Source organism: Haliotis asinina, chromosome 3, assembly GCF_037392515.1.
Source record: "Haliotis asinina isolate JCU_RB_2024 chromosome 3, JCU_Hal_asi_v2, whole genome shotgun sequence".
NCBI lineage: Eukaryota > Metazoa > Mollusca > Gastropoda > Lepetellida > Haliotidae > Haliotis > Haliotis asinina.
Window position 1 is genome coordinate 4,622,271 of NC_090282.1, and position 22,683 is coordinate 4,644,953.

The window sequence follows — 22,683 nt, forward strand, 5'->3', positions numbered from 1 at the left end:
GGAAATTGATTTGAACCATGCCACACTGTGGGCACAATTCTTTTAGTTATGATTGTTTTCATCCTTAATTAAAGTGTGAATACACTCCGAGCTGTTCTGTTGACTGTTACACCTAGTCTCTTCTTTTTCATGCAAGGCCTACCCCCGCCACGTCTGTCTTCAGAAGGTGTGTAATTGTGGTGGGGAATCATGCATCCATATACTCACTCACCTGAATGATGTACTACTGGATGACGTGAAAAGACACATGACATGAAAGTAACAACAATACTGTCCTTATGTTGATACCCTTTTTACTACAATCAAAGAATTTACAAGATATGTACATTTTTACAACAATGATATGTGAGAAAAATTCCATAGAATATGACCAAGTTATGGTAGAGTGAATGACCAGCACAACACTAGATATACACGTGACGGCTAAGTACTTCATCAAATACATTCCATCAAATTGACTATTAAGGTAAGGAAATATGTATACTGTATTTCACGAAACTTTAAGACTGATCCAAATCAGTGAAGAGAATGAATGTCCAGAATCAAGTTGACACTAGAAGATTTGATGTGAGAACTGGGTAAGGGAACACATTTAGACACTATTTTATATTTGAACATGCTTACCAGCAAACATTATCATTCTTAAGTTCATCATGAAGCCATTAACTTGACATCTTTCATTTATTTCAAAGCAAAAACCTTTTCAAGATGTTAATATACATACCAATCTTAAATGCATCCTTATTATTTTGAAACATAGCATGGCACGTATCTAATTCAAACTATTCAAATGATGTTTGAGATATGGGATTCTGAACTTCATAATATGGTAACCTGCACACATACTTTCTTCAGCTACAACCAACACTGAAGAGACATCAGCAGTTACTGGAAGTATTGCATGTAAAGGCTGTGGACCTGAATAATTAACTACATGACTGATGACATCGTCGTGGACACATGGAATTGTTTTCCCATTTACAGTAACATGCCAACATGTCAATCAGTATACCACTACAAATGGATCTGAAGACTACTTGCAATTTGGTTTAATGCTACATGCAGCAATATTCAAGCTGTTGGGAGGATGTAAATAAAGAAATTAGGGCCAGAAAATCCTGTGATTGGCATCATGACATACACATGGCCTATGTTAATCTGTCTACAGATATTAATGGTCAAACCATTTATGGTTGTATTAACAGTGTTGTGTTGTCTACTTTCTGTGAGTTTCATTCAGGCAATCAACAAAAAGACAAAACAGATTTTGACAAACACCATTGCCTGAGTTCAGTTCAAGCTCAAATTCCAAAGATATGTGTAAATTCCTGTAAAATATCGACACTGATCAACACATTAGCCAGTTGAGTCACCAAATTCAGATAGAGTGAGTGTAGTTTTACCCTGCTTTCAGCAACATTCCAGCAATATAATGGCTGAACTCCAGAAATGGGCATCACACCCATGTGGAGAATCAAGCTCGGGTCTTCAGGATGAAAAGTGAATGCTTTAATCACTTGGCTACCCAACACCCCCTAAACTGAAAGTGAGTCTGTACAGATATGGACAAGAAGTACTCCAGCACAACCAGCTGAGACACATGTGCCTCATTATAAATATACTAAAGAAAATCCAGTTTACCGGTTGTCATGTTCAATGTGTCTCTCCATCAGTGTACCCCATGCCTCCTGTGAATACCCCTCACCATATGCTTGTTGCAAGGACAATCACACAAACCTCCATAACAAGCTGGAATAATCACACCAGGTGACTTGTAATTGCCATTGTTTGTGCAAAAGAAGTGTTATCATCACACTCGTATTGTGGAGCTTGTTTTCATCAGTGTCACACTTGAAGCATGAAGTGGGTTGGTGGGGAACACTTTGATTGGCATGTCCCACACCATTGTCTCAACATTCATGGTGGGTGGACCTCGCCACATGCTCCCTTCATCAGACTTCGACATCTCCACCTCCTCCACCGGATCACATGATGTAACAAATTCGAAGTGTAACCTCCATCGCAGACACACTGTCAAACAGACCATTCATGGATGAGGTCGATGTCTTTACAAGCAGTTTTGTTTATAAAATAAGTAACACAATTTGTTTACTGTATGAAGAGCAAAGTTATTACTGATTGATCACAAACTGCAATCATAAGTTATTACTGTGTGAAAAACATAAGGTTATTACTGTGTGAATAGCAAAGTTATTACTGTGTGAATAACAAAGTCATTACTGTGCAAATTGAAGTTATTACTACGTGAATAACAAAGTTATTACTGTGTGAATAACAAAGTCATTACTGTGCAAATTGAAGGTATTACTGTGTGAATAACAAAGTTATTACTGTGTGAATAACAAAGTCATTACTGTGAGAATAAAATAAAGTTATTACTGTGTGAATAACAAAGTCATTACTGTGCGAATTGAAGTTATTACTGTGTGAATAACAAAGCTATTAATGTGTGAATAACAAGTTATTAGAGTGTGAATAACATTATTACTTAGTAAAAATGTAATTTTCTGAATTTCTACTTTATACTTATCCTGACTCATTCTATATTAAATTTATCTTCTCCCTCTATGTGAAGATAGTGGAACACTTGAAATCCCTTGAATTTCCCTTTTAATCAAAGCAGATGTACAATACACTCACTCATCAGGAGCCTCCCTTTCCCACCTTTATGGTCACATGACCAGCCATGCACTCTTTCAGGTTCTCATAAAACTTGACGAGAATTGATGTGAATTTAGTGTGACCAAGAGGGGCAGTTGGGAGGGCTTGACACCATGAGTCAGGATAAGTATGAAATATCAATTTTATTCAGAAAATTACATATTTTTCCTTATCCTGACTCATGCTTATTATGTTTACAGAATCTGATGGAAATGGCGGTGGGTCAGGCCACGCTGGATTCTGCTGACTGCCATATAAGTACGCCCAGTACTTTCCCCCTTTTCAGGAAATATAATGGTGATAGTTCAGTCCTGTTCCTCCAAAAATCATCTGTGAGATAGTGGAGATCACATCCTGTCGAACTTGTCTTCTCTTGAAGCATTTGTTGACTGGAACATGATGACATATATACTGTAAATCAAGAAATTAATGCGTCAATAAATTAATGCGCCTTCAAACACACTGCCTAAAATGCGCCAATAAATTAATGCGCCCCTCTTTACAGAGGTAGGTATACCAGGAAATGAAAGTTGATGTGTTCGGAGTTATATAGTCTGGTTCATAATTATTGAGAATTTTTCTTCTTACTTTGAGCTATCCTAACACCTCAACTGATTCACTGATACTTAAAACTAAGTAATGGTATAAGGGAGGTAACTCATCTTGGCCTACTGAGTATAGTACAATTAGAGTTACCTCCCCTGAATTTGTAGCAGACGTCATTTTCCTCAGCACTGTCAACAATGTCTGCTGAAGATAAAAGAAGGTTGATTTTTGAGTTGTGTAATCAAGGAATTGATGATGTAAATACATTGGCAAAGAGAACAGGAACTCCTCTTTCTACTGTGTATAGGATTAGGAAGAATTTTAAAGAGGGAAAGGATTTTGGGCACCAGAAAGGAGCAGGGAGACCCAGAAAATTGGACTTCTCAGATCGCGTCCGGCTGGGAATTTTAGCGTCTAAAAAGCAAAGGGCAAGCATCTCCAACATCAGGTATGGAATGATAGAAAGGGGATCAACAGTTGTATCAAAATCTACAGTTAGAAGAAATTTGATTGATCTTGGATGGGAGAAAAAGACTGGAATTCCTTCTCCTCTCATGAAACAAGAACATAAAGACAGGCGTGTTGAGTGGTGTTTGGCACATGAAAACTTTGACTGGGAAAATGTGATTTTTACTGATGAAAGCTCAATATCGGTATATCCCAATAATGTGAAAATATGGACAAAGTCTGCGTCAGCACCGTTGTATCGACGACCTAAATACAGCCCAAAGTTTCATGTATGGGGAGGGATATCCTTATTAGGAACGACCCCGCTGTGTGTGTTTGAGGGAAATCTGACAAGTCAACGCTACACTAACATATTAGATCATTTTCTCCTTCCAAGTGCACATGTGTTTTATGGAAATGACTGGATTTTGCAGCAAGATAATGATCCTAAACACACCGCAAAACATGCCAAGCAGTGGTTTCAGGAGAAAAATGTGACTGCATTACCATTTCCTGCATATAGTCCTGACTTAAATCCCATTGAGAACATTTGGGGGATGATGAAGGAATGTGTGAATCAAAAGGGGTTGACAAAAATTGTAGACATGAAGAGAGAAGTGGTCCGATACTGGGACAGCATAACTCACGAGACACTAACCTCTCTGATAGGAAGTATGCCTACCCGTCTTAGACTGTGCCGTGAAGCTCAAGGAGACTTGATAAAATATTAAATTGTTACCTACACAACATGAAAAGGTCAGTTCACGTTCACAATACATTCAATTTTATCTGATTTGTTCTCGTTTAATAATATGAACTGCTTTAGCTATTCTCAATAATTTTGAACCATACTGTATAAACAAGTTCGCCATCAAACATTTACCACTAACTGGCAGTGAGAGGAGTTCATCTAAGGATGTTGTCAAGTACTCAAAGCATAAGCCAGTCACCTCGGCTTCAGCTGACAAGATTAATACAGAAGAAGAGAGGGCTTATCTAGACTGGCTTTTCTCATGACTAACTAACTGAGATGATTGAACTCAGATGCTGCATATAAATAAGACAGTCGACAGGAAATGAAATACTGATCTGTTGGCAATCATGCTGAAGTACGTCACAATTACAAACAGGTCATGGGTAGTTTTACCTGACCCATCTGCAGAAGAAACTCCTGAGAAGGCTGCGAGAACAGAAACTGTCAGCAAGGCTATTATTGAACCTACAAGTTCAGAAGATCATGTAATCAGTCGACGAGGCATCAAGAGGAAGAGACAAAACAACCATTACTTACCAGAAACCAGGGCAAAGATTGCCAAATATGCCACCGAATTCGGAAACAAACGTGCTGTAAAACATTTCAGCAAAGTGTTGAATGTTAACCTTTCTGAGAGTACAGTACGTGTCACGAAGAAGGCCTACATTGCAGCTAAATCTATGGACAAAACGGATGTAGTTAAAGAACTTGTTCACAAGAAATGTGTCCGTCCTTTGTTATTAGAGGAGTTAGACAAACTCGTGTATGATCAGCTGATAAGGCTGGTGGTATTATTAATAGGAACATAGTGAGTGCTACTGCACATGGCATTGTTCTCCATGGTAATCGCTCACTGCTTGCAGAAAATGGAGACCCATCAAGTTAGATAGGAGCTGGTCAGTTTCATTTTCAGGTACAATTTCGTCAAGAGAAAAGCAACGAAAGCGGCTAGGAAACTACCATCTGACTTCCCATTGAAACGAGACGAGTTCATTAGTGGCGTAGGGGAGATATCTGCATCCAAGAACATTCCAGAGGACTTTGATCAGAGCGGTGAGAAAATTGTGCCTGTGTCCAGCTGGACCTTAGCTTGTAAAGGAAGCAAACAGATCGATGTGATTGGAGTGGAAGACAAACGTGAGATTACACTGATCTTAGGCAGCATGGCATCCAGAAACCTGATACCCTCCAAGTCATACACCAAGGTTTGACCAACAAGTGTCATGCTAGTTACGATTTCCCATGTGACTGGCACGTGACCCATTCTCCAAACCACTGGAGTACCAAAGACACAATGACACAGTACATTGACAATGTTTCAGTTCCATACACAAAAGAAGTAAAAAAGAATTTACATTTGCCAGTGCGTCAAAAATCTCTTCTTATCTTTGATGTTTTTGCTGCCCATCGTTGTGATTCAGTACTAACACACCTCAAGAAAAGGAACTTCGAAGTACGATTCGTCCCAGCTGGGTGCACTGGGGAATTAAATTGCAGCCTATGGATGTCTCTGTAAATGGGGACTTTAAATCAATCATGCGTGAGCAATTCACTCAGTGGTATGCAGAGAAAGTGTCAGAAAACCTGGACAGCAGTGATAACATTGGCATGGATTAGTGTGATGAAACCCATTTATGCCAGGTGGATGGTATCAGCTTTCGACACCGTGGCTAAGAACAGAGACGCTGTATTACATGGGTGGCAATTAGCCAGACTGTCTGGTGTATTTAAGTGATTAGTGATAAGGAAATGACACCATTGTGTGTACAAGAGACTGTGAATCTGAATGTTATTTATTGCTGTGTAAGTGATCATGTCTGTAAGAATAAAATTTTGAATCACTTTAATTGTCTTTAGTTATTATCATGTTGAAAAAGTAGACTGAAATGTGTTTAAAAAATAATGCGAGCAACAAATACTCGCATTTTTTGCATTAATTTATCATGCGCGTTAATTTCTTGATTTACAGTATATCAGTTAGTGTCCTGCTAGTGTCTAATGCAACTGTATGCACAGATTTCCAATCAAGACCACTTGTGACCCTTCTTCATGTACAAGTATCTTCATTACGAGTACAGGGTCATAATCACTCATGCTAGCCTGTTCAAAACATGCGCATGGACTCATGGAGTGTCTTGGTCTCAACAAGTCATGTGATAAAAGGGTGAGTGAAACTCAGAGCCTTCGTAGAACAGTTAGTTGTTGTGGAACAAGTGGCTTAAACTGGTGAATGCCAGTGATGTCCTCCATGGCGTTATCCTGTAGGTAGTGATTGGTAAACACTGTATTTGATTTCCAAAAGCAGCCCTCCTTTATAGTTGTTATTGAGCAGTTTCGATGTAGTGAAAGAGTCAATGCCAAGGCTCTCACTTCGTGGCTCATGGAGGTCCTCGGTACAACAGCTCTCATCCATAATGAGATAGTGCTGCACGACACTGTCATAGGTGTCTCAGTTCAACTCGGATGATCAGGCGCTTGAAATGGTGTCTTTTCTTCTCAGTACATTGGAGATATATTTTCAACACTCTGACTGGGCATAATGATAAATCTTGTATATCATATTGCCCAGGACTTCAGATAATGACAGGATGTGGAATTGTCTGTCCGGTTGTCCAGGCACTTGATTTTTGTTGATAAAATCCCATCTCAGTCCTAGATGTACAATCTCCTGACGACTGGAGTGTATGATTGAAGTCCAGAGCTTGTATTTCTTACAACCATGCCACTGTAGCTAAAACGTGTAGAAACACTGTTTTCTGTGTCAATAATTCAAGTGATATCTGGTCTAGTGGCTTGTAGACATCACTTGTGAGGTATCACTATACAACATTCAAGCCCCAAGCTGGAGCCTTAGATCTGTGTTCCAGGTATTCAAATGAATGAGCATAGTAAGGCGAGCAGTTCTGGTTTGCTTAATCCCTGTTTTCATGCATTGCCACCAAGTATGTCAAGAGTGTAGAGCCTTTCAGTCCTCTGGTATGTCGTAGATGACACAAACAGTCAAGTCTGAGGTTCAACTCGTCGATGATGCCAAAGAGTTGAAAGATCAGCTGAAGCAGTGTGTGGGATTGTGTTGATCCTTGCTTGTTTATGTAGAACTCTGCTGTGGAGTTGTCTGTATGAACCATTAGTAGTTTGCTTGTTGTTTAGGTGAGCACCACAACCTTGTAGTGACGCATCTAAGTAGAGGTGGTTGGCATCTATGTAGAGGTGGTTGGCATCTATGTAAAGGTGGTTGGCATCTGTGTAGAGGTGCTTGGCATCTGTGTGGAGGTGGTTGGCATCTATGTAGAGGTGGTTGGCATCTGTGTAAAGACGATTAGCATCTGTGTGGAGGTGGTTGGCATCTATGTAGAGGTGGTTGGCATCTGTGTGGAGGTGGTTGGCATCTGTGTGGAGGTGGTTGGCATCTGTGTAGAGGTGGTTGGCATCGGTGTAAAGGTGGTTGACATCTGTGTGGAGGTGGTTGGCATCTATGTAGAGGTGGTTGGCATCTGTGTAGAGGTGGTTGACATCTGTGTAGAGGTGGTTGGCTTCTATGTAGAGGTGGTTGGCATCTGTGTGGAGGTGGTTGGCATCTATGTAGAGGTGGTTGGCATCTGTGTGGAGGTGGTTGGCATCTGTGTGGAGGTGGTTGGCATCTATGTAGAGGTGGTTGGCATCTGTGTAAAGACGATTAGCATCTGTGTGGAGGTGGTTGGCATCTATGTAGAGGTGGTTGGCATCTGTGTAGAGGTGGTTGGCATCTGTGTGGAGGTGGTTGGCATCTGTGTGGAGGTGGTTGGCATCTATGTAGAGGTGGTTGGCATCTATGTAGAGGTGGTTGGCATCTGTGTGGAGGTGGTTGGCATCTATATAGAGGTGGTTGGCATCTGTGTGGAGGTGGTTGGCATCTATGTAGAGGTGGTTGGCATCTATGTAGAGGTGGTTGGCATCTGTGTACAGATGGTTGGCATCTATGTAGAGGTGGTTGGCATCTATGTAGAGGTGGTTGGCATCTGTGTGGAGGTGGTTGGCATCTATGTAGAGGTGGTTGGCATCTGTGTGGAGGTGCTTGGCATCTGTGTGGAGGTGCTTGGCATCTGTGTAGAGGTGGTTGGCATCTGTGTGGAGGTGGTTGACATCTGTGTAGAGGTGCTTGGCATCTATGTAGAGGTGCTTGGCATCTATGTAGAGGAGGGAGGCATCTATGTAAAGGTGGTTGGCATCTGTGTAGAGGTGGTTGGCATCTGTGTGGAGGTGGTTGGCATCTATGTAGAGGTGGTTGGCATCTGTGTGGAGGTGGTTGGCATCTATGTAGAGGTGGTTGGCATCTGTGTAAAGATGATTAGCATCTGTGTGGAGGTGGTTGGCATCGGTGTAGAGGTGGTTGGCATCTGTGTGGAGGTGGTTGGCATCTGTGTGGAGGTGGTTGGCATCTATGTAGAGGCGGTTGGCATCTGTGTGGAGGTGGTTGGCATCTATGTAGAGGTTGTTGGCATCTGTGTAGAGGTGGTTGGCATCTGTGTGGAGGTGGTTGGCATCTATGTAGAGGTGGTTGGCATCTGTGTAAAGACGATTAGCATCTGTGTGGAGGTGGTTGGCATCTATGTAGAGGTGGTTGGCATCGGTGTAAAGGTGGTTGGCATCTGTGTAGAGGTGGTTGGCATCTGTGTGGAGGTGGTCGGCATCTATGTAGAGGTGGTTGGCATCTGTGTGGAGGTGCTTGGCATCTGTGTAGAGGTGGTTGGCATCTGTGTGGAGGTGCTTGGCATCTGTGTAGAGGTGGTTGGCATCTATGTAGAGGTGGTTGGCATCTATGTAGAGGTTGTTGGCATCTATGTAAAGGTGGTTGGCATCTGTGTAGAGGTGGTTGGCATCTGTGTGGAGGTGGTTGGCATCTATGTAGAGGTGGTTGGCATCTGTGTGGAGGTGGTTGGCATCTATGTAGAGGTGGTTGGCATCTGTGTGGAGGTGCTTGGCATCGGTGTAGAGGTGGTTGGCATCGGTGTAAAGGTGGTTGGCATCTATGTAGAGGTTGTTGGCATCTATGTAGAGGTGGTTGGCATCTGTGTAGAGGTGGTTGGCATCGGTGTAAAGGTGGTTGGCATCTATGTAGAGGTTGTTGGCATCTATGTAGAGGTGGTTGGCATCTGTGTAGAGGTGGTTGGCATCTGTGTGGAGGTGGTTGGCATCTGTGTGGAGGTTGTTGGCATCTGTGTAGAGGTGGTTGGCATCTGTGTGGAGGTGGTTGGCATCGATGTAAAGGTGGTTGACATCTGTGTGGAGGTGCTTGGCATCTGTGTGGAGGTGGTTGGCATCTGTGTGGAGGTGGTTGGCATCGGTGTAAAGGTGGTTGACATCTGTGTGGAGGTGCTTGGCATCTGTGTGGAGGTGGTTGGCATCTGTGTGGAGGTGGTTGGCATCTATGTAAAGGCGGTTGGCATCTGTGTGGAGGTGGTTGGCATCTATGTAGAGGTTGTTGGCATCTGTGTAGAGGTGGTTGGCATCTGTGTGGAGGTGGTTGGCATCTATGTAGAGGTTGTTGGCATCTGTGTAGAGGTGGTTGGCATCTGTGTGGAGGTGGTTGGCATCGATGTAGAGGTGGTTGCTGCAGACCGGCTAAATAGGACCCAGCACAGACATTCAATCAGTGAGTCAGCTATAGCAGATATGGTCTAATGTGCTGAATCAGGCAAATGGGCGTAATTGTAGACGTCCTCGTCTGGTCAAATCCTGTGCTGATGAGAGCAGATCGAGTAGACATTGTCACGGTCAATGTTATGGAGAGAGTAGAGCTTGTTCTATCATGGCCTGATGTTCATCACTGACCCACTGATCCTCTAAGACAACGATGCAGTTCAATGGAGTGTCGAATCGAATCCCGAGGAATGAAGATCTTGCTGGGGCTCTTATTCTGATTTCGGTAGATTCACAAGCCATCCAAGTTGACTTAGCAATCTCATGGTGAAGTTTAACTGTAGTCTGAACTGACTTGTCTCGCGATGCGCTTGAATGCCATCATCCTGGTAAAACACACTGCAAAGTATCCGCCGATGTAGGTAGGTGACTATTGGCTTGGTGACCCAGGCAAATAGCCACAGGGCAGAAGATATTCCAAAAGGTAGAACCATCCACTGGTAGTGCTAAAAGGAAGATATTTCCTGGAGTCCAGATGTATTGGAGTCTGCAGGTAGGCATCTTATGCTGGCTAGATAATCCGCTGGATGGATGAGATGCCACAGTTGTGGTAAATGGATCATTCTGAACAATTCTGACTTCAATAGATAATCCTTGTTGAACTCCTTCATGTTCTATATAAGTCAAAACTTTTCCTTGGAGTTTTTCTTGAGTACAAGCAAAATTGGGGAGTAGAATCCTGGTGTTGGTGGATATTGGCACAATCGGCAGAGACATCAAAGTATCGATGTCCTCAATACTGATCATATAGGTATGAGCCTCATTGGAGTCCTTCAATGGTAAGAATGAGGCTAAATCATTAGTGATCCATGATGTAAACTCAGAGTCTGTGAAGAGGGTTTCCTCCAGTGATGGAGATCAATGGAGTCCCTCGCCCTCATTTCCGTGAGTGCATGTGTGTGGGGGAAACAATGTCCATACAGTGAGTGGTCCTTAGCCAAGTCCAAGTTGATGAAAAAATGTGTCCAAAACACAAGAAATTTCATATATTTTACATAGAGACAATAGTAATTAAAATCCAAAAAACGAATACGACATAATTAGGATTATAGGACTGAAATTAAAGCAAACACTTATTGGGACCACTATCGCCGTATCAGGACTCAGGTGTGCCTCCAACCGTCCTCGTCGGGTGATGAAGGAGGACAAGCGTGACTGGTTAAGTGACCATAATGGCGAGAAAGGGAGGCTCCCGATGGGTGTGTGTATTGTGCTTCCGCATCAATTAGAAGGGAACTTTAAGGGATTTCAGACAGAGGGAGGAGAAAAGCATAATAGGCATTAGTCAGGATAAGACAAAATACATAATTATTACTGAGTGATTAACATAAAGTTATTACTATGTGAATAACACAAAATGAACATCATAAAAACAACTAGTTGCTATAAGAGAAGGGTGCTGCCATACTGTAATATGTGCATAATATTACTTTATATATCTCACCTATATCTGTTATAAACCCTGGTGATGCTGTGAGAGGAAGTGGGATTGAGATATTTGTTCTGAGCGTGTGTAGACACATCTCCTGGTGCTTAACATATGACGTAATGGCTGTTCCCTGGCTAGGTTTCCGACGACACTCCTCTGCAATCTGTTCCTCACTCTGAAGTGTCACAGAGTACTACAAGAAAAGATCAGGTATTGGTTACACAACTCATCACATGAATCTGTAAGAAGTGTCGTTCATAGTACCTAAAGCATCCATAATTTCTAAGTGGTATCCCTGTTCAACACAAAGTAAGACATTGTAGTGCTATTGTACAGTAATACGTTGGGTTACAAATATTCCTGTCAAGTGAAGCATAAAATACAGATGCTATAAACCAGGCTGATCATAATTTGCAATCATATTTTTCACTACCTATTCCTGTATAGATTAGCTCACCCTAATGCAATAATGACTTTGGTGTGTCTGGGCAAGTGTTCAAGTCAACACTGACAATAAAGGGTAGTACTAATTGATTTACATCTGTGAGTGAGTTTAGTTTGACACTGCCCTCAGCAATATTACAGCTATATGGCAGAAGTCGGTAAGTAATCGTGTCTGGACCAGACAATCCAGTACTAACAGCATGAGCAGCCACCTGCACAGTTGGGAATCAATGACATGTGTCAACCACGTCAGCGAGCCTGACCACCCGATCCCATTAGTCACCTCTTATGGCATGCCTGTCGCCTTTTATGGCAAGCATGGGTTGCTGAAGACCATTACAACCCTTATGGACAGTTGATCATCACAGCAAGTTGTTGGTTCACCTGCACACAAGGAACTGTACCATCGGAGAAGTCAAAGATCCCCATAATGTCCTCCCCAAGTTTATAGGCCTGCTTGAACAACAGAAACTTGGCCACACGCCCCCTCGCATTGGTAATGTTGTAGGAATCTGGAAGACAGGGGCAAGGGGAGGCACAACTGATTACATCTGTCAACACATTCTTACTGACAATGTGGCGATGATGAACATGCGATAGTTGTTCATCAGTACATCACTACACATCCATGTTTGACTAACAGCTGCATAACGTTACAAGAGTGAAAAACAAACAAAAATCACAACCCAGACAACTGAGTTCTACCACCCACTTTCAGAACATAAATAATGGTTTTAATGAACTGAGGGGGGACACTAATATCAGCTCAAAAATGAAGCAACTGATCAGACAAAAAAAAACTGTCAGTAAAACCATTGGTTCAAAGTGAGTATTTCCATTATACAAATCTTACATGACCTCAGTCAGGTGATGACAAGTAATGGACTTGGGCTACTGTTTCTGACTGGCTAATAACAACATAAAGGTTAGGATCTGCATTCCATTACTTCCCTGATCATTAGCGTGTATACTGAAGAGCAAAGGAAATGCAAATTATAAAAAAAATTAAATCTCATGAAAGAAAGCGTTCATGTTTATGTCTTCTATTTAAAAACTTGACCCCCCCTAAAAAAAACAGTTCCATTTCTTTTGCTGTTCAGTATATTATGGTTTGCTGTCTGGACAATTTCATGTTAATGATCAAAAGTTATTACAGGACTTATTCTGGACATTTGTTTCTACCATGTGCTTTTTTAAATCGACATTTAATTTGTAACATGTTGGGTGTTGAATTACATTTAGATATCTTTTAACACTGCACTTATGTGAGTAGCAATTGACAGTTGGGGCAGCCTGGACCTGCGAAGAGTGTACATCTCTAGGAATAATATTTGTCCTCCATGCAGACATACTACAGACTGGCGTCTGGTATACTTTCCACTATACGCACTATAGGCACTGATACGTACGTGGAGCTTTCCTGGCTGTGACAGTTGAGAGGACCTGCAGCGCAATGTCCAGCACAGAGTTCTCCTTCTGTTGGTTGTTGAGGAATGGGTTACTTGGGGCATACTCCTCAGACTCATTATACACACTGATGTCATTCAAACCTGCAATACAGTGTTATATTTACCTCCAACACCGCACTCTGAAACATTCTACAAACCAACAGGAAAGGGACGTGACAAGTAACAAAAAGACAAAGTCATCAATATCCCTCACAATGGCAAAATACTCTTCATGAATATGCCTACTAGTTATGATGATGTTAAAATGTTTTGACAAAGTGGAAGGAGAGTATTGAAAATATTTTATTCAGAATTCCAAAACTACCAAAAGGCACCAGTACACCACCAGACCATTCTATGTGTCATGTTTCGTGAAGAAATATGGCAAGGTTTTTCAGTTCTGCTCATGAAAAGTACACTACCACCACATTCAGTCAAAGTTGAATTTGTTGCCATGGAGACAGAAACATTATTTCATTCAGAATTCCAAAACTTCCAAAAGGCACCAGTACACCACCAGATCAATCTATGTGTCAAGTTTGGTGAGGAAATATTGAAAGGTTTTACAGCTCTGCTCCAGAAAAGAACACTACCACCAAATTTTAAGTCAAAATCACTGCCATGCAAACACAGAAATATGTTTCATTCAGAAATTCAAAAAACTGCCAAAAGGTGCTAGTGCACTACAAGATCTATCTATGTGTTACATTTGGTGAAGAAATATTGAACAGTTTGAAAGTTATGCTCTGGAAAAAACAAAACAGAAAACACTGGTAGCACAATGATCAAGCAACAAAAACTTCCAGTCCAGGTTAGCAAGGGTGGTTAGTGAACTTATGAAGTCAGTAAACTGCTCTGCCTTGCCTATCCAAGTCTGCACTGAAACCAGGATGATAAGAGGATGTGCATTCTGATAGATACACAGAATGTATGTCCAAAGCAATATTATCAAGAACACAAAAATTGTGAAAAAATAATATTTACTTTACTATAAAAGCCACAAATTAGTGTCACTAGTGGTGGTTTGCTAATATGGAAAAAATATGATGCATTTTGGTATGAGTGAGTATCAAGCAATGTCACAAACAAAAATATATTACATTAAAAAGATTTATGAGAAATTAAGAAATGTAATCTGTAGATACTGAGGTAAGAATGCATCCATGGATAACATGACATGATGTTTCATGTCTTGATCATGTATCCCTACTCACCATAAAGGACCATCACTCTGAAGGGGATTCTCAACATCTTGGTGACATTCTCCAGACGCTGTGTGCCAATGATCACCTTGTATGAGTATTTCACCGCCTGTCCGCGGAATGATGGTGGTGCATCTGTGGGAATGGCATCTTGAAATGTGACTGAAATTGAACAATGAACCACCACTGAATTACCCACAGTATTTTCCACAACAGCGTCATTGTTGTCACTGACACTACAGACACAGGAGTGAGTGAGTGAGTTTAGTTCTATGCCGCACTCAGCAATATTACGGATATATGGCAGCAGTCTGTACATAATCGAGCCTAGACCAGACAATCCAGTGACCAACAACATGAGCTTCAATCTGCACAACTGGGAACCGATGACGTGTTCAACCAAGTCAGCGAGCCTGACCACCCAATCCCGTTAGTCGCCTCTTACGACAAGCACAGTCGCCTTTTATGGCAAGTATGGGTTGCTGAAGGCCTATTTTAACCCGGGACCTTCATGGGTCTACAGACACAGGATAAAGGATTACAAGAAGATACAGAAACCACTAAATATTGTATGCAGCTCTGTGTACTTCCCAACTCCAGCAATAACACTCCAGCAATCACAGTCCACACTGATGTTGCTGGCTTGCAGCCAGAGTGTACTTCCCTAGCAACAAACCAGAGTAAACGGCTAACATTTTTCTGTGCTTCTCTACCGAAGGCAATTTTAAAACATCTCTACACAAGAAACTTTACTCACATGACTTGGAGTCTCCTCGGGACAGTCTAAGGTCACAAAAGAGAATCTTTGGTTTTGTTGATAAAACTGTAAGTCCCCTTTCTCCTGTCACCATGGAAACAAGCATAGTGATTTCACATACATGACACAAACATAAATAAGTGTTTGCCACTAATGTAAAGTGAACAAATGGTCGTGGTCTCATAGAAAATAAGATCATGGTCACCAAAATCAACAGATGTCTGTGTAATCCCCAAATGTAGGCCGTCACCAAATTTGAAGGCATTGCATGCAAACAGTGCATGAGATATCACATTGACAAGAGCTTGAAAAGTGGTCAGGAATCAAGGTGACCTTGAAGGTAAGGTCAAAATCACCCAAATTGATTGGTCTCTACCTAATGCCCAAATGTAGGCTCTCACCACATTAGAAAACATTGGGTAAAACAGTTCATGAGATATTCCACTAACAAGAATTGGGACGTGCGTACATACGTACAGAAGTACGTATGGACCTACAGCACTGCTGAATACATAGTCCCCCATCCTGCATTGCCGCGGAGGACAAGAAATTAAATTAATCATAAATGAATCAAGCTCACTGACCAAGGGATTTTTCTATTTGAACACTTTACAATGCAGTTCTGTTCAGACAGAAAATCAGCACAGAAAGCAAAACCAGACAGAAACATATAAATTGAAAAATGATCACTGCTGAAGGAAAAATACAGAGAATATGTGTGTTTCACTAACATTGTATCACCTACAACCACCACTAACCTGTCACAGCTCAAAACATCCATAAAAAATCTATAAACAACTACAACAAATATCTCCAAATGTACCCTTAAAGATCACATATGCTCTAGGGGGGGGTACAAATATAAAAGTCATTTATAGATATTGTTATGAATGAAACCCCTTTATTAAAACTACTAATTTCGACATTTAATTACCTTAAATTGACCTTTTTGACAACAGTGGACAATTCTCTCCTACAAACAAAATTTCAACCAATGACATAATATGAGGTACACTTATGTGGGTTGCTGTAGTATTCATCTACATTTCAGAGGGTGGATTATCTTGTTTATAGGTTAGTCTAAACCTGTCATCGTGACAACTGTTTTGACAAATGAAAGCTTTATGTCTTCACAATCTACTGCCATTTAATTTTGTCACTCGCTTTGCCTATTTTCTGAGATACAACTTGTTTTCATGGGTGATTCTGTCAAAATTGCAAGTTGTTATAAGGGATATAAATCGTTCTGTTACAAGCGATGTCATGCAAAATCTATTTGGTCATGTTTCAAAGACACATTAAACTACGAGTGGAAAGTAATTTTGATCTTTTATCTTGATGAAAACAAACCATATTCTAATTGACTCTCAAACTGATATTAGACAGTGAAGCTACGATCATAAAAAATAGTGGCGCCCTGTTGTGAACATCCGTCAGTCTGAGAATAAATACTATTTAGGATTGTTTAAGTCGAGTAACAAACTCTAAACTAGTTTCTACGGATAGTAAATTATGTATTTGATTGATAGACAATAAGATTTTGCAGGAAATTGATTATAACATCACAATTTCACTCTTGGAAGCAAGGTGGATGTCAATATAATACTACTTACAATATTACTGTCACTTTGACCAAAACCATGACCACTTCCAAGGAAGAAATCCTTATGTTACAAGTTGTGTCATGCAAAATCCTTTTGGTTATCAAGCATTTACTAGAAAGTTGTTTTGATTTTTTTAGCTCAATGGAAACAAATCTAAATAGCACCTTCTATCTTGGAAGCAAGGAAGCACCACTCTTAATACATACAGGCATCCACAACTCACGCTTCAATCTCACAAACAACATATTTAGCACGAACTGAGGTGTCCCCTGGAAATCTGTGCATGGTGACACCATCACCTGACACCTGAGAGCATTTGACAGCAATCTAACGATTTGACATGTCATTATTGATGCCGAGAAATTAGCAAATTGACGAGCTTGTTACACATTGTCTACACAACTAACTGAAAATCCTTCCTCATATGACATCACTGCAGGTTTCTAGTGACAGAGTTATGTAATGTGCCTGTGGTTTCGTTGGCAGGCGAGAGAAAAACAGGCAGCTTTTTGGCACATTTTAATCACCCTGTATTAATTAACCATGCATTTTTTAAAGAAAAATATCTGCTTACAACTAAACACAAGTTTTTCATATGCAATGGTTAAAAGAGTAAAAAAATATGAGTTTATTCATTCATTAAAGTTGCTAGACTGACCAACACATTTGAAAATACTGCAAACAGCATCAATTCTAAACAAGCCCTTTCTGTGAAAGGTTATAGAAAACAATAAACGAAACAACCAAACATTATCATCTGACCCATATCTGTTGGGTCCATGTTATCTGTAACACAAGTATTTTTCTAATTTGTCTGAAAGCAAACACATGCTTACCTTTGGTTGGCACAAATGATGTATCACATCCTGTGGTTGAAGCATCCTCTGTGGACAGGTTCTGTGCACGGGGAAGGATGACGCGTGACTCGCTAACTGTACACTGACAGATTATCTGTACACTTGCCCATGCTAGACTGCTCACATCACTGAAACAAATAGTAGCTCGTCAACAGCACTCACCATCCTTGTCTTCAGACGGATGTATAACCATATTTTGTATGTAGGACTGACAGAAAAATATACCAAGGTGGGGTTGTTTGATCTGATTTATGGATCTGCCTAAAATGTCATAAAGGTGCAACAAAAATATATCTATGAGAAGTATTTTTGTCAACTTAAACATAACAGCTGACTTCAGGAATTAATACAAGCCTGAAACACACACATTTGACAGGAAGTAACCCTCTGATATTTTTTATCATTTCTTCTTCTCTATTTTACCACAAATATGTAGTATAGGCCTTAGAAAAGATGTCATAGACCAAGTAAATATAGAAACGTCTCAGGAGTCCTATTAGTCTATGCTACTCAAAGGAGTTTAGGAGTCCCTGACTCTTCCATATGACTACAGATACTCTTTGATGGCATGAGAAGAGTGATGTGAATAAACATAAAACAGCACTGCACAAGTACTGACCATGAGCATGAAGTTGATATATCATATTGGGACAGCTGGGATATTTGAAGCAACTTATTTCTTAAAAAATTAACTCACGGTTCATTCTCTGATCTTGATCCAATATTTGTGAAGTGGATATCACACTGAATTGTCTCCCCTGCTAAAAACACAGGACCTCTTGGGAGACTTGCGCTTACCTCAATCATTCTGCAAAAAGATTTATATTCTTGTGGAAGAGGAGCTCACCTTCATTTCATAATAGAAAATGTGAAAAGAAAATAAATAGAATAAACAATTCTGCCAATAGCTTTGATATATATCAAAAGATTTGTGATTTGTCACTCATTTCATCAGAATATACTGTGACATGTTCTGAAAAATCATGATACTGGAATGTTTATTTTACCTCATTCCATGCACGTACAATTTCCACTTACCATGTTCATTAGGAAACACTTTTCCCTCCACCCACACTAGCATCAATTTCACAGTATTCTCAACATTATGATCTATGGTAGTATACAATATATCAAAACATTTCAGTGGTTTGGCACTATTGTATCATTATACAGTTTAATCAGGATATCTACTGGCCCAACCGGAGAATTCCACTCCCAACAGGGCATGGAGCAATGTTATTTTTCAACCCCTGAATTTGGACATTACATAGTGACGAGAATAGTGACGAGTTGGAAATATGATTGTGAAATATGACTGTGGGGTGAGTAGTGTCTTGTCTGTAAATACACAGAAGTGTGATGTCATTTTTTAGACATGTAATTGTCCAGCTACAATAAATAGAATCTTTAGCGAAACAAAATATATATACGTATCCATTTTCCATCAACTACACTTCATTTAGAGGCATGAGTAGACACAATAAGATTGTAATTTCTGTGAATAAAGTGGATCAAAGTAGTCTAAGTAAGCCGCAAATATGACCCCATTGCAGGGAGTTAGCTTAAGCAAGAAACATACCATTTTGATACTGATTCGCAGGGTCAAATTTGTGGGTCGGTTTATCGATGAGATAGATAAGAATATATGGTATGTATTTCGACGATGAAAAAAATGCAGTTGCTGTCAACTAATGTCTGTGTTTTATTTCCTTTCCTAAGAATGACCTGCATTATATTTCTTCAACCAATGCTTAGATCTACAAACAAACTGTCAAAAATAGAGCACAACTGATAAACAGTAACATGTAACTGATACTCTGAATTAGATACATTTACTTCCTGATCATTAATTGGTGTTTTATTGATTAACAACTGTTCAGAACTGCCCTGTTGTTTATAAATGATAAAGATTCCTTAAAAGTCACATGCACACGACTTTACAGATTCTGATACCCTCTCCGTATGCACTTACCAAAACAAATCATCAAAAATGCCAATTCAACCCATAAAGTGGAAAAAGATACTGCGATGAAAAAAAGCCCATGACGCTGGAGTTCTAACAATTCACTAATTTTCCCCAAGTGCTGGGGGAAAAAGTGGTTTCGACAAATAAAAAAACATGTTGATTGTGATAAGCAGACTTTGTCACAGAGAAAACTCAATGTCTGGTTTATTGACACCTATATGTCGGCCTGCATGTCTGCTAATGACAATATGCAATGCACAACTTCAATCATTAACCACATGCAATTTGAAATTAACACCTGTCAAACTTATAAGCCATAAACAAAAAGCCAGCTAAGCGTATTGGCAAATGAACCAGTGGCCAAGGAAATGACTCCATTACACTTGAGTGCACATCCACCGGCTTTCACAAGGTTCAGGTTCAAATAAAGGGGTTCTATTATATTGTCTTTTACTTAGAAGTTGGAAGTTTGTTTCATAAAGTATTCTATTATGGCTACATCAACTCACTTCTCCACATATTGTTCTCAATGCATAAGTATTAATTTTTCTAGGAGCTTTGTCCTTTGGTGCAACTGCCCAAGACATAGCAGCAATGATCAGATTCAGGTAAAATATATCATCTGTAAATTGTTTTACGGTATACGTGACACTTAAACTATAAATACACTTGATCACTGAGCTGATGTTCTAGGTGGTAATGGCAATATGATTCCCCCAGGAGCAATCACTCTGTTAAATTCATTGTTCAAATAGAAAAACAAAATGAAAATGGTTTGCATTTTTTTACTCAATTTTCCACTAAAGTACCGTTCCAAAATTGTGACAATAAGCAGGTGAGTGAACTTAAATTAGGTAATATATTAGGCTTAAGTGCTGAGAGATCAACCTTTTAAATCATACAATTGTCTCTTTTGTTTCAAAAGCTTTCATGGAATAGAACCAAACTGGCTTATATATTAATTTATGTGTATTAACAAATTGAAACCTGAACATTTTATGGGAATTCTTGATCCCATAAAGTGTTTTCTGATGAACAAAACATCATACATGTGTACATCTTGTACACTTTTGCAGTGTAAAAAAGTATGGCAAATTTTATTTACTGGAAAAAGTGACACCTCATTCCTTTCATTGCTTGCCAAAAGAAACCAGCTCACGAAATCTGATGAAAATCGAAGACCCTCTGCATAAATGGGTTAATATTTTCAGTTGTAATGAGTAGAGCATTGGAGCAGAAATTAAATCCAAAAATTATCTGCTCAAAAAAGTTTAGGAAGTATTACATAATACTTAATAGTCAATACTGTAACTTGTTAATTAGAGATGGATTACAGTGACACTTATTTGCTGAACTGACAGTACTTAGCATGGTCCCACGTCAAGTTTGAATAAATGTTTGCTTTGAATGTTAAAAAACATCATATTACGTAAGTCACAATATGATTCTTCTTGTACAACCAATATTGTCTCAAGCCAAGGACTGGGAGAGGGAACTCTAAGAAATAACAGTCTTCAGACAAATTTTGGAGAAATGTGTGGAGCTCATGAACATGATGAACTGCAGGTGCAAAATCACTATCTGTCTCAATACTAACAGTATATGGCCGTCTCCTTTTCTCACGGTAAACACATTTTCAGCCAAGATCGCCAATGCGTGATACTTAACGGTTGCTTTCATCACGAACGGTAACTAGGAAGTGGTCCAAGTCTGTGAATTATCAAAATTTTGCAATGTAATGAATATTCAAGAGTTTTAACCAACTTGGAAAGATCTTAACAGGATTCCTCTTTCTTACACTTCATAACGTTACTTCCTCGTTATGCCATGAGAATGGGAGACGCCTCGAAAAGTCAGCGATGGACAACCAAGTTTTTCATCGAACTCAAGAGCGATAATACACCTGATGGGTCAAGCAATTGATAGATGCAGATGTTAGAGGGGGAATCTCTTCATTTAAAAACAAGCATAAATATGAAAAGAACTGTTTGTATCATTTTTTCAGCAGATATCCGTAAGTATCGCGAGAATAGGAAACGCCAGTATACTGCACGAGCAACAAGTAAATGAGCAGTAATCACAAAATGATGCTGGACAGTACAAGCCGTCGGAGCAGAATAATTTCACTGCCAATGTGTACTACCACAGGGGCTTGCTATACTGCCAACAAAGGATCCTTCATGAAGTGTTAAGCCCCGTTCGTGACAGTACATACCTGGATGGCTGCACTTAGCGTTACAATCCCCAGTGTGCACTACTGCACACTCGATAATCTTTCTTATTTAAGACTAATCAATTTGTTTTTGCATGGACTGCCTGAAGGGGAGGTTAGAACTAACTTAATTTTCATTTTTCCTCTGGCACAGTCGGGTGACCACTAGAATAGAGCCTCTGAAGACATGTCACAATAAAATGTTGCGGGATATTGAAATGCAATGAACAACCTTTCGTCGAATATTCACTCGCACATCTGTCAAAGTTTCCTGAGGAGTTCCTTCGACAGAAGCTGTCTGTCTTGTGCTAAACGTCACCACTTCTAGGTGTCGTAACGTGGTTTGTTGACTAAATCAGAGGTATGAAACATTTAAGGTAGATATTTCATAGGATCTAGACATTCTCTGATGTTCATCTATGTGATGTATATGATATATGGGAGAAAGATAAATCATCCGTACAGTGCTCTATATGCGTCGTTTTACGACATAGTTTCATTTACGATACAGTTTAAACACAATTTGTTAAAAAACTTATTACATATTATTCTATAATAATACATTAAACTTATGCTGATATAGTAATTATCATTTGTTTTAATATTTACGATTTATTAACAAAGCTACGTGTGTGTCTGCATCAATTATATGCGAG

At 39.9% G+C, this 22,683-nt stretch overlaps 1 protein-coding gene across 1 annotated transcript; it reads right to left on the minus strand.

Annotated features, from left to right (window-relative positions):
* Nucleotides 1-276: 276 nt before the first annotated feature.
* LOC137277329 (RAB6A-GEF complex partner protein 2-like) lies at nucleotides 277-22,512 on the minus strand. The gene is made up of 9 exons (XM_067809013.1): nucleotides 22,260-22,512; nucleotides 18,547-18,657; nucleotides 17,829-17,977; nucleotides 15,389-15,472; nucleotides 14,644-14,793; nucleotides 13,391-13,531; nucleotides 12,366-12,493; nucleotides 11,553-11,730; nucleotides 277-2,031 (listed from the first exon to the last, which is right to left on the minus strand). The coding sequence occupies exons 2-9, from the start codon at nucleotides 18,654-18,656 to the stop codon at nucleotides 1,811-1,813; spliced, it is 1,161 nt and encodes a 386-aa protein (XP_067665114.1). The 5' UTR covers nucleotide 18,657; nucleotides 22,260-22,512; the 3' UTR covers nucleotides 277-1,810.
* Between the last annotated feature and the right edge of the window lie 171 nt (nucleotides 22,513-22,683).

Bases quoted from the DNA above. Each gene is read 5' to 3' on its own strand.
- LOC137277329 (XM_067809013.1), bottom strand. From the start codon at position 18,656: ATGATTGAGGTAAGCGCAAGTCTCCCAAGAGGTCCTGTGTTTTTAGCA. The intron at 17,978-18,546 runs GTGAGTTAATTT...TATTTGTTTCAG, and splicing joins TCAAGATCAGAGAATGAACC to TGATGTGAGCAGTCTAGCAT. The intron at 12,494-13,390 runs GTACGTATCAGT...CCTGTCTTCCAG, and splicing joins CACAGCCAGGAAAGCTCCAC to ATTCCTACAACATTACCAAT.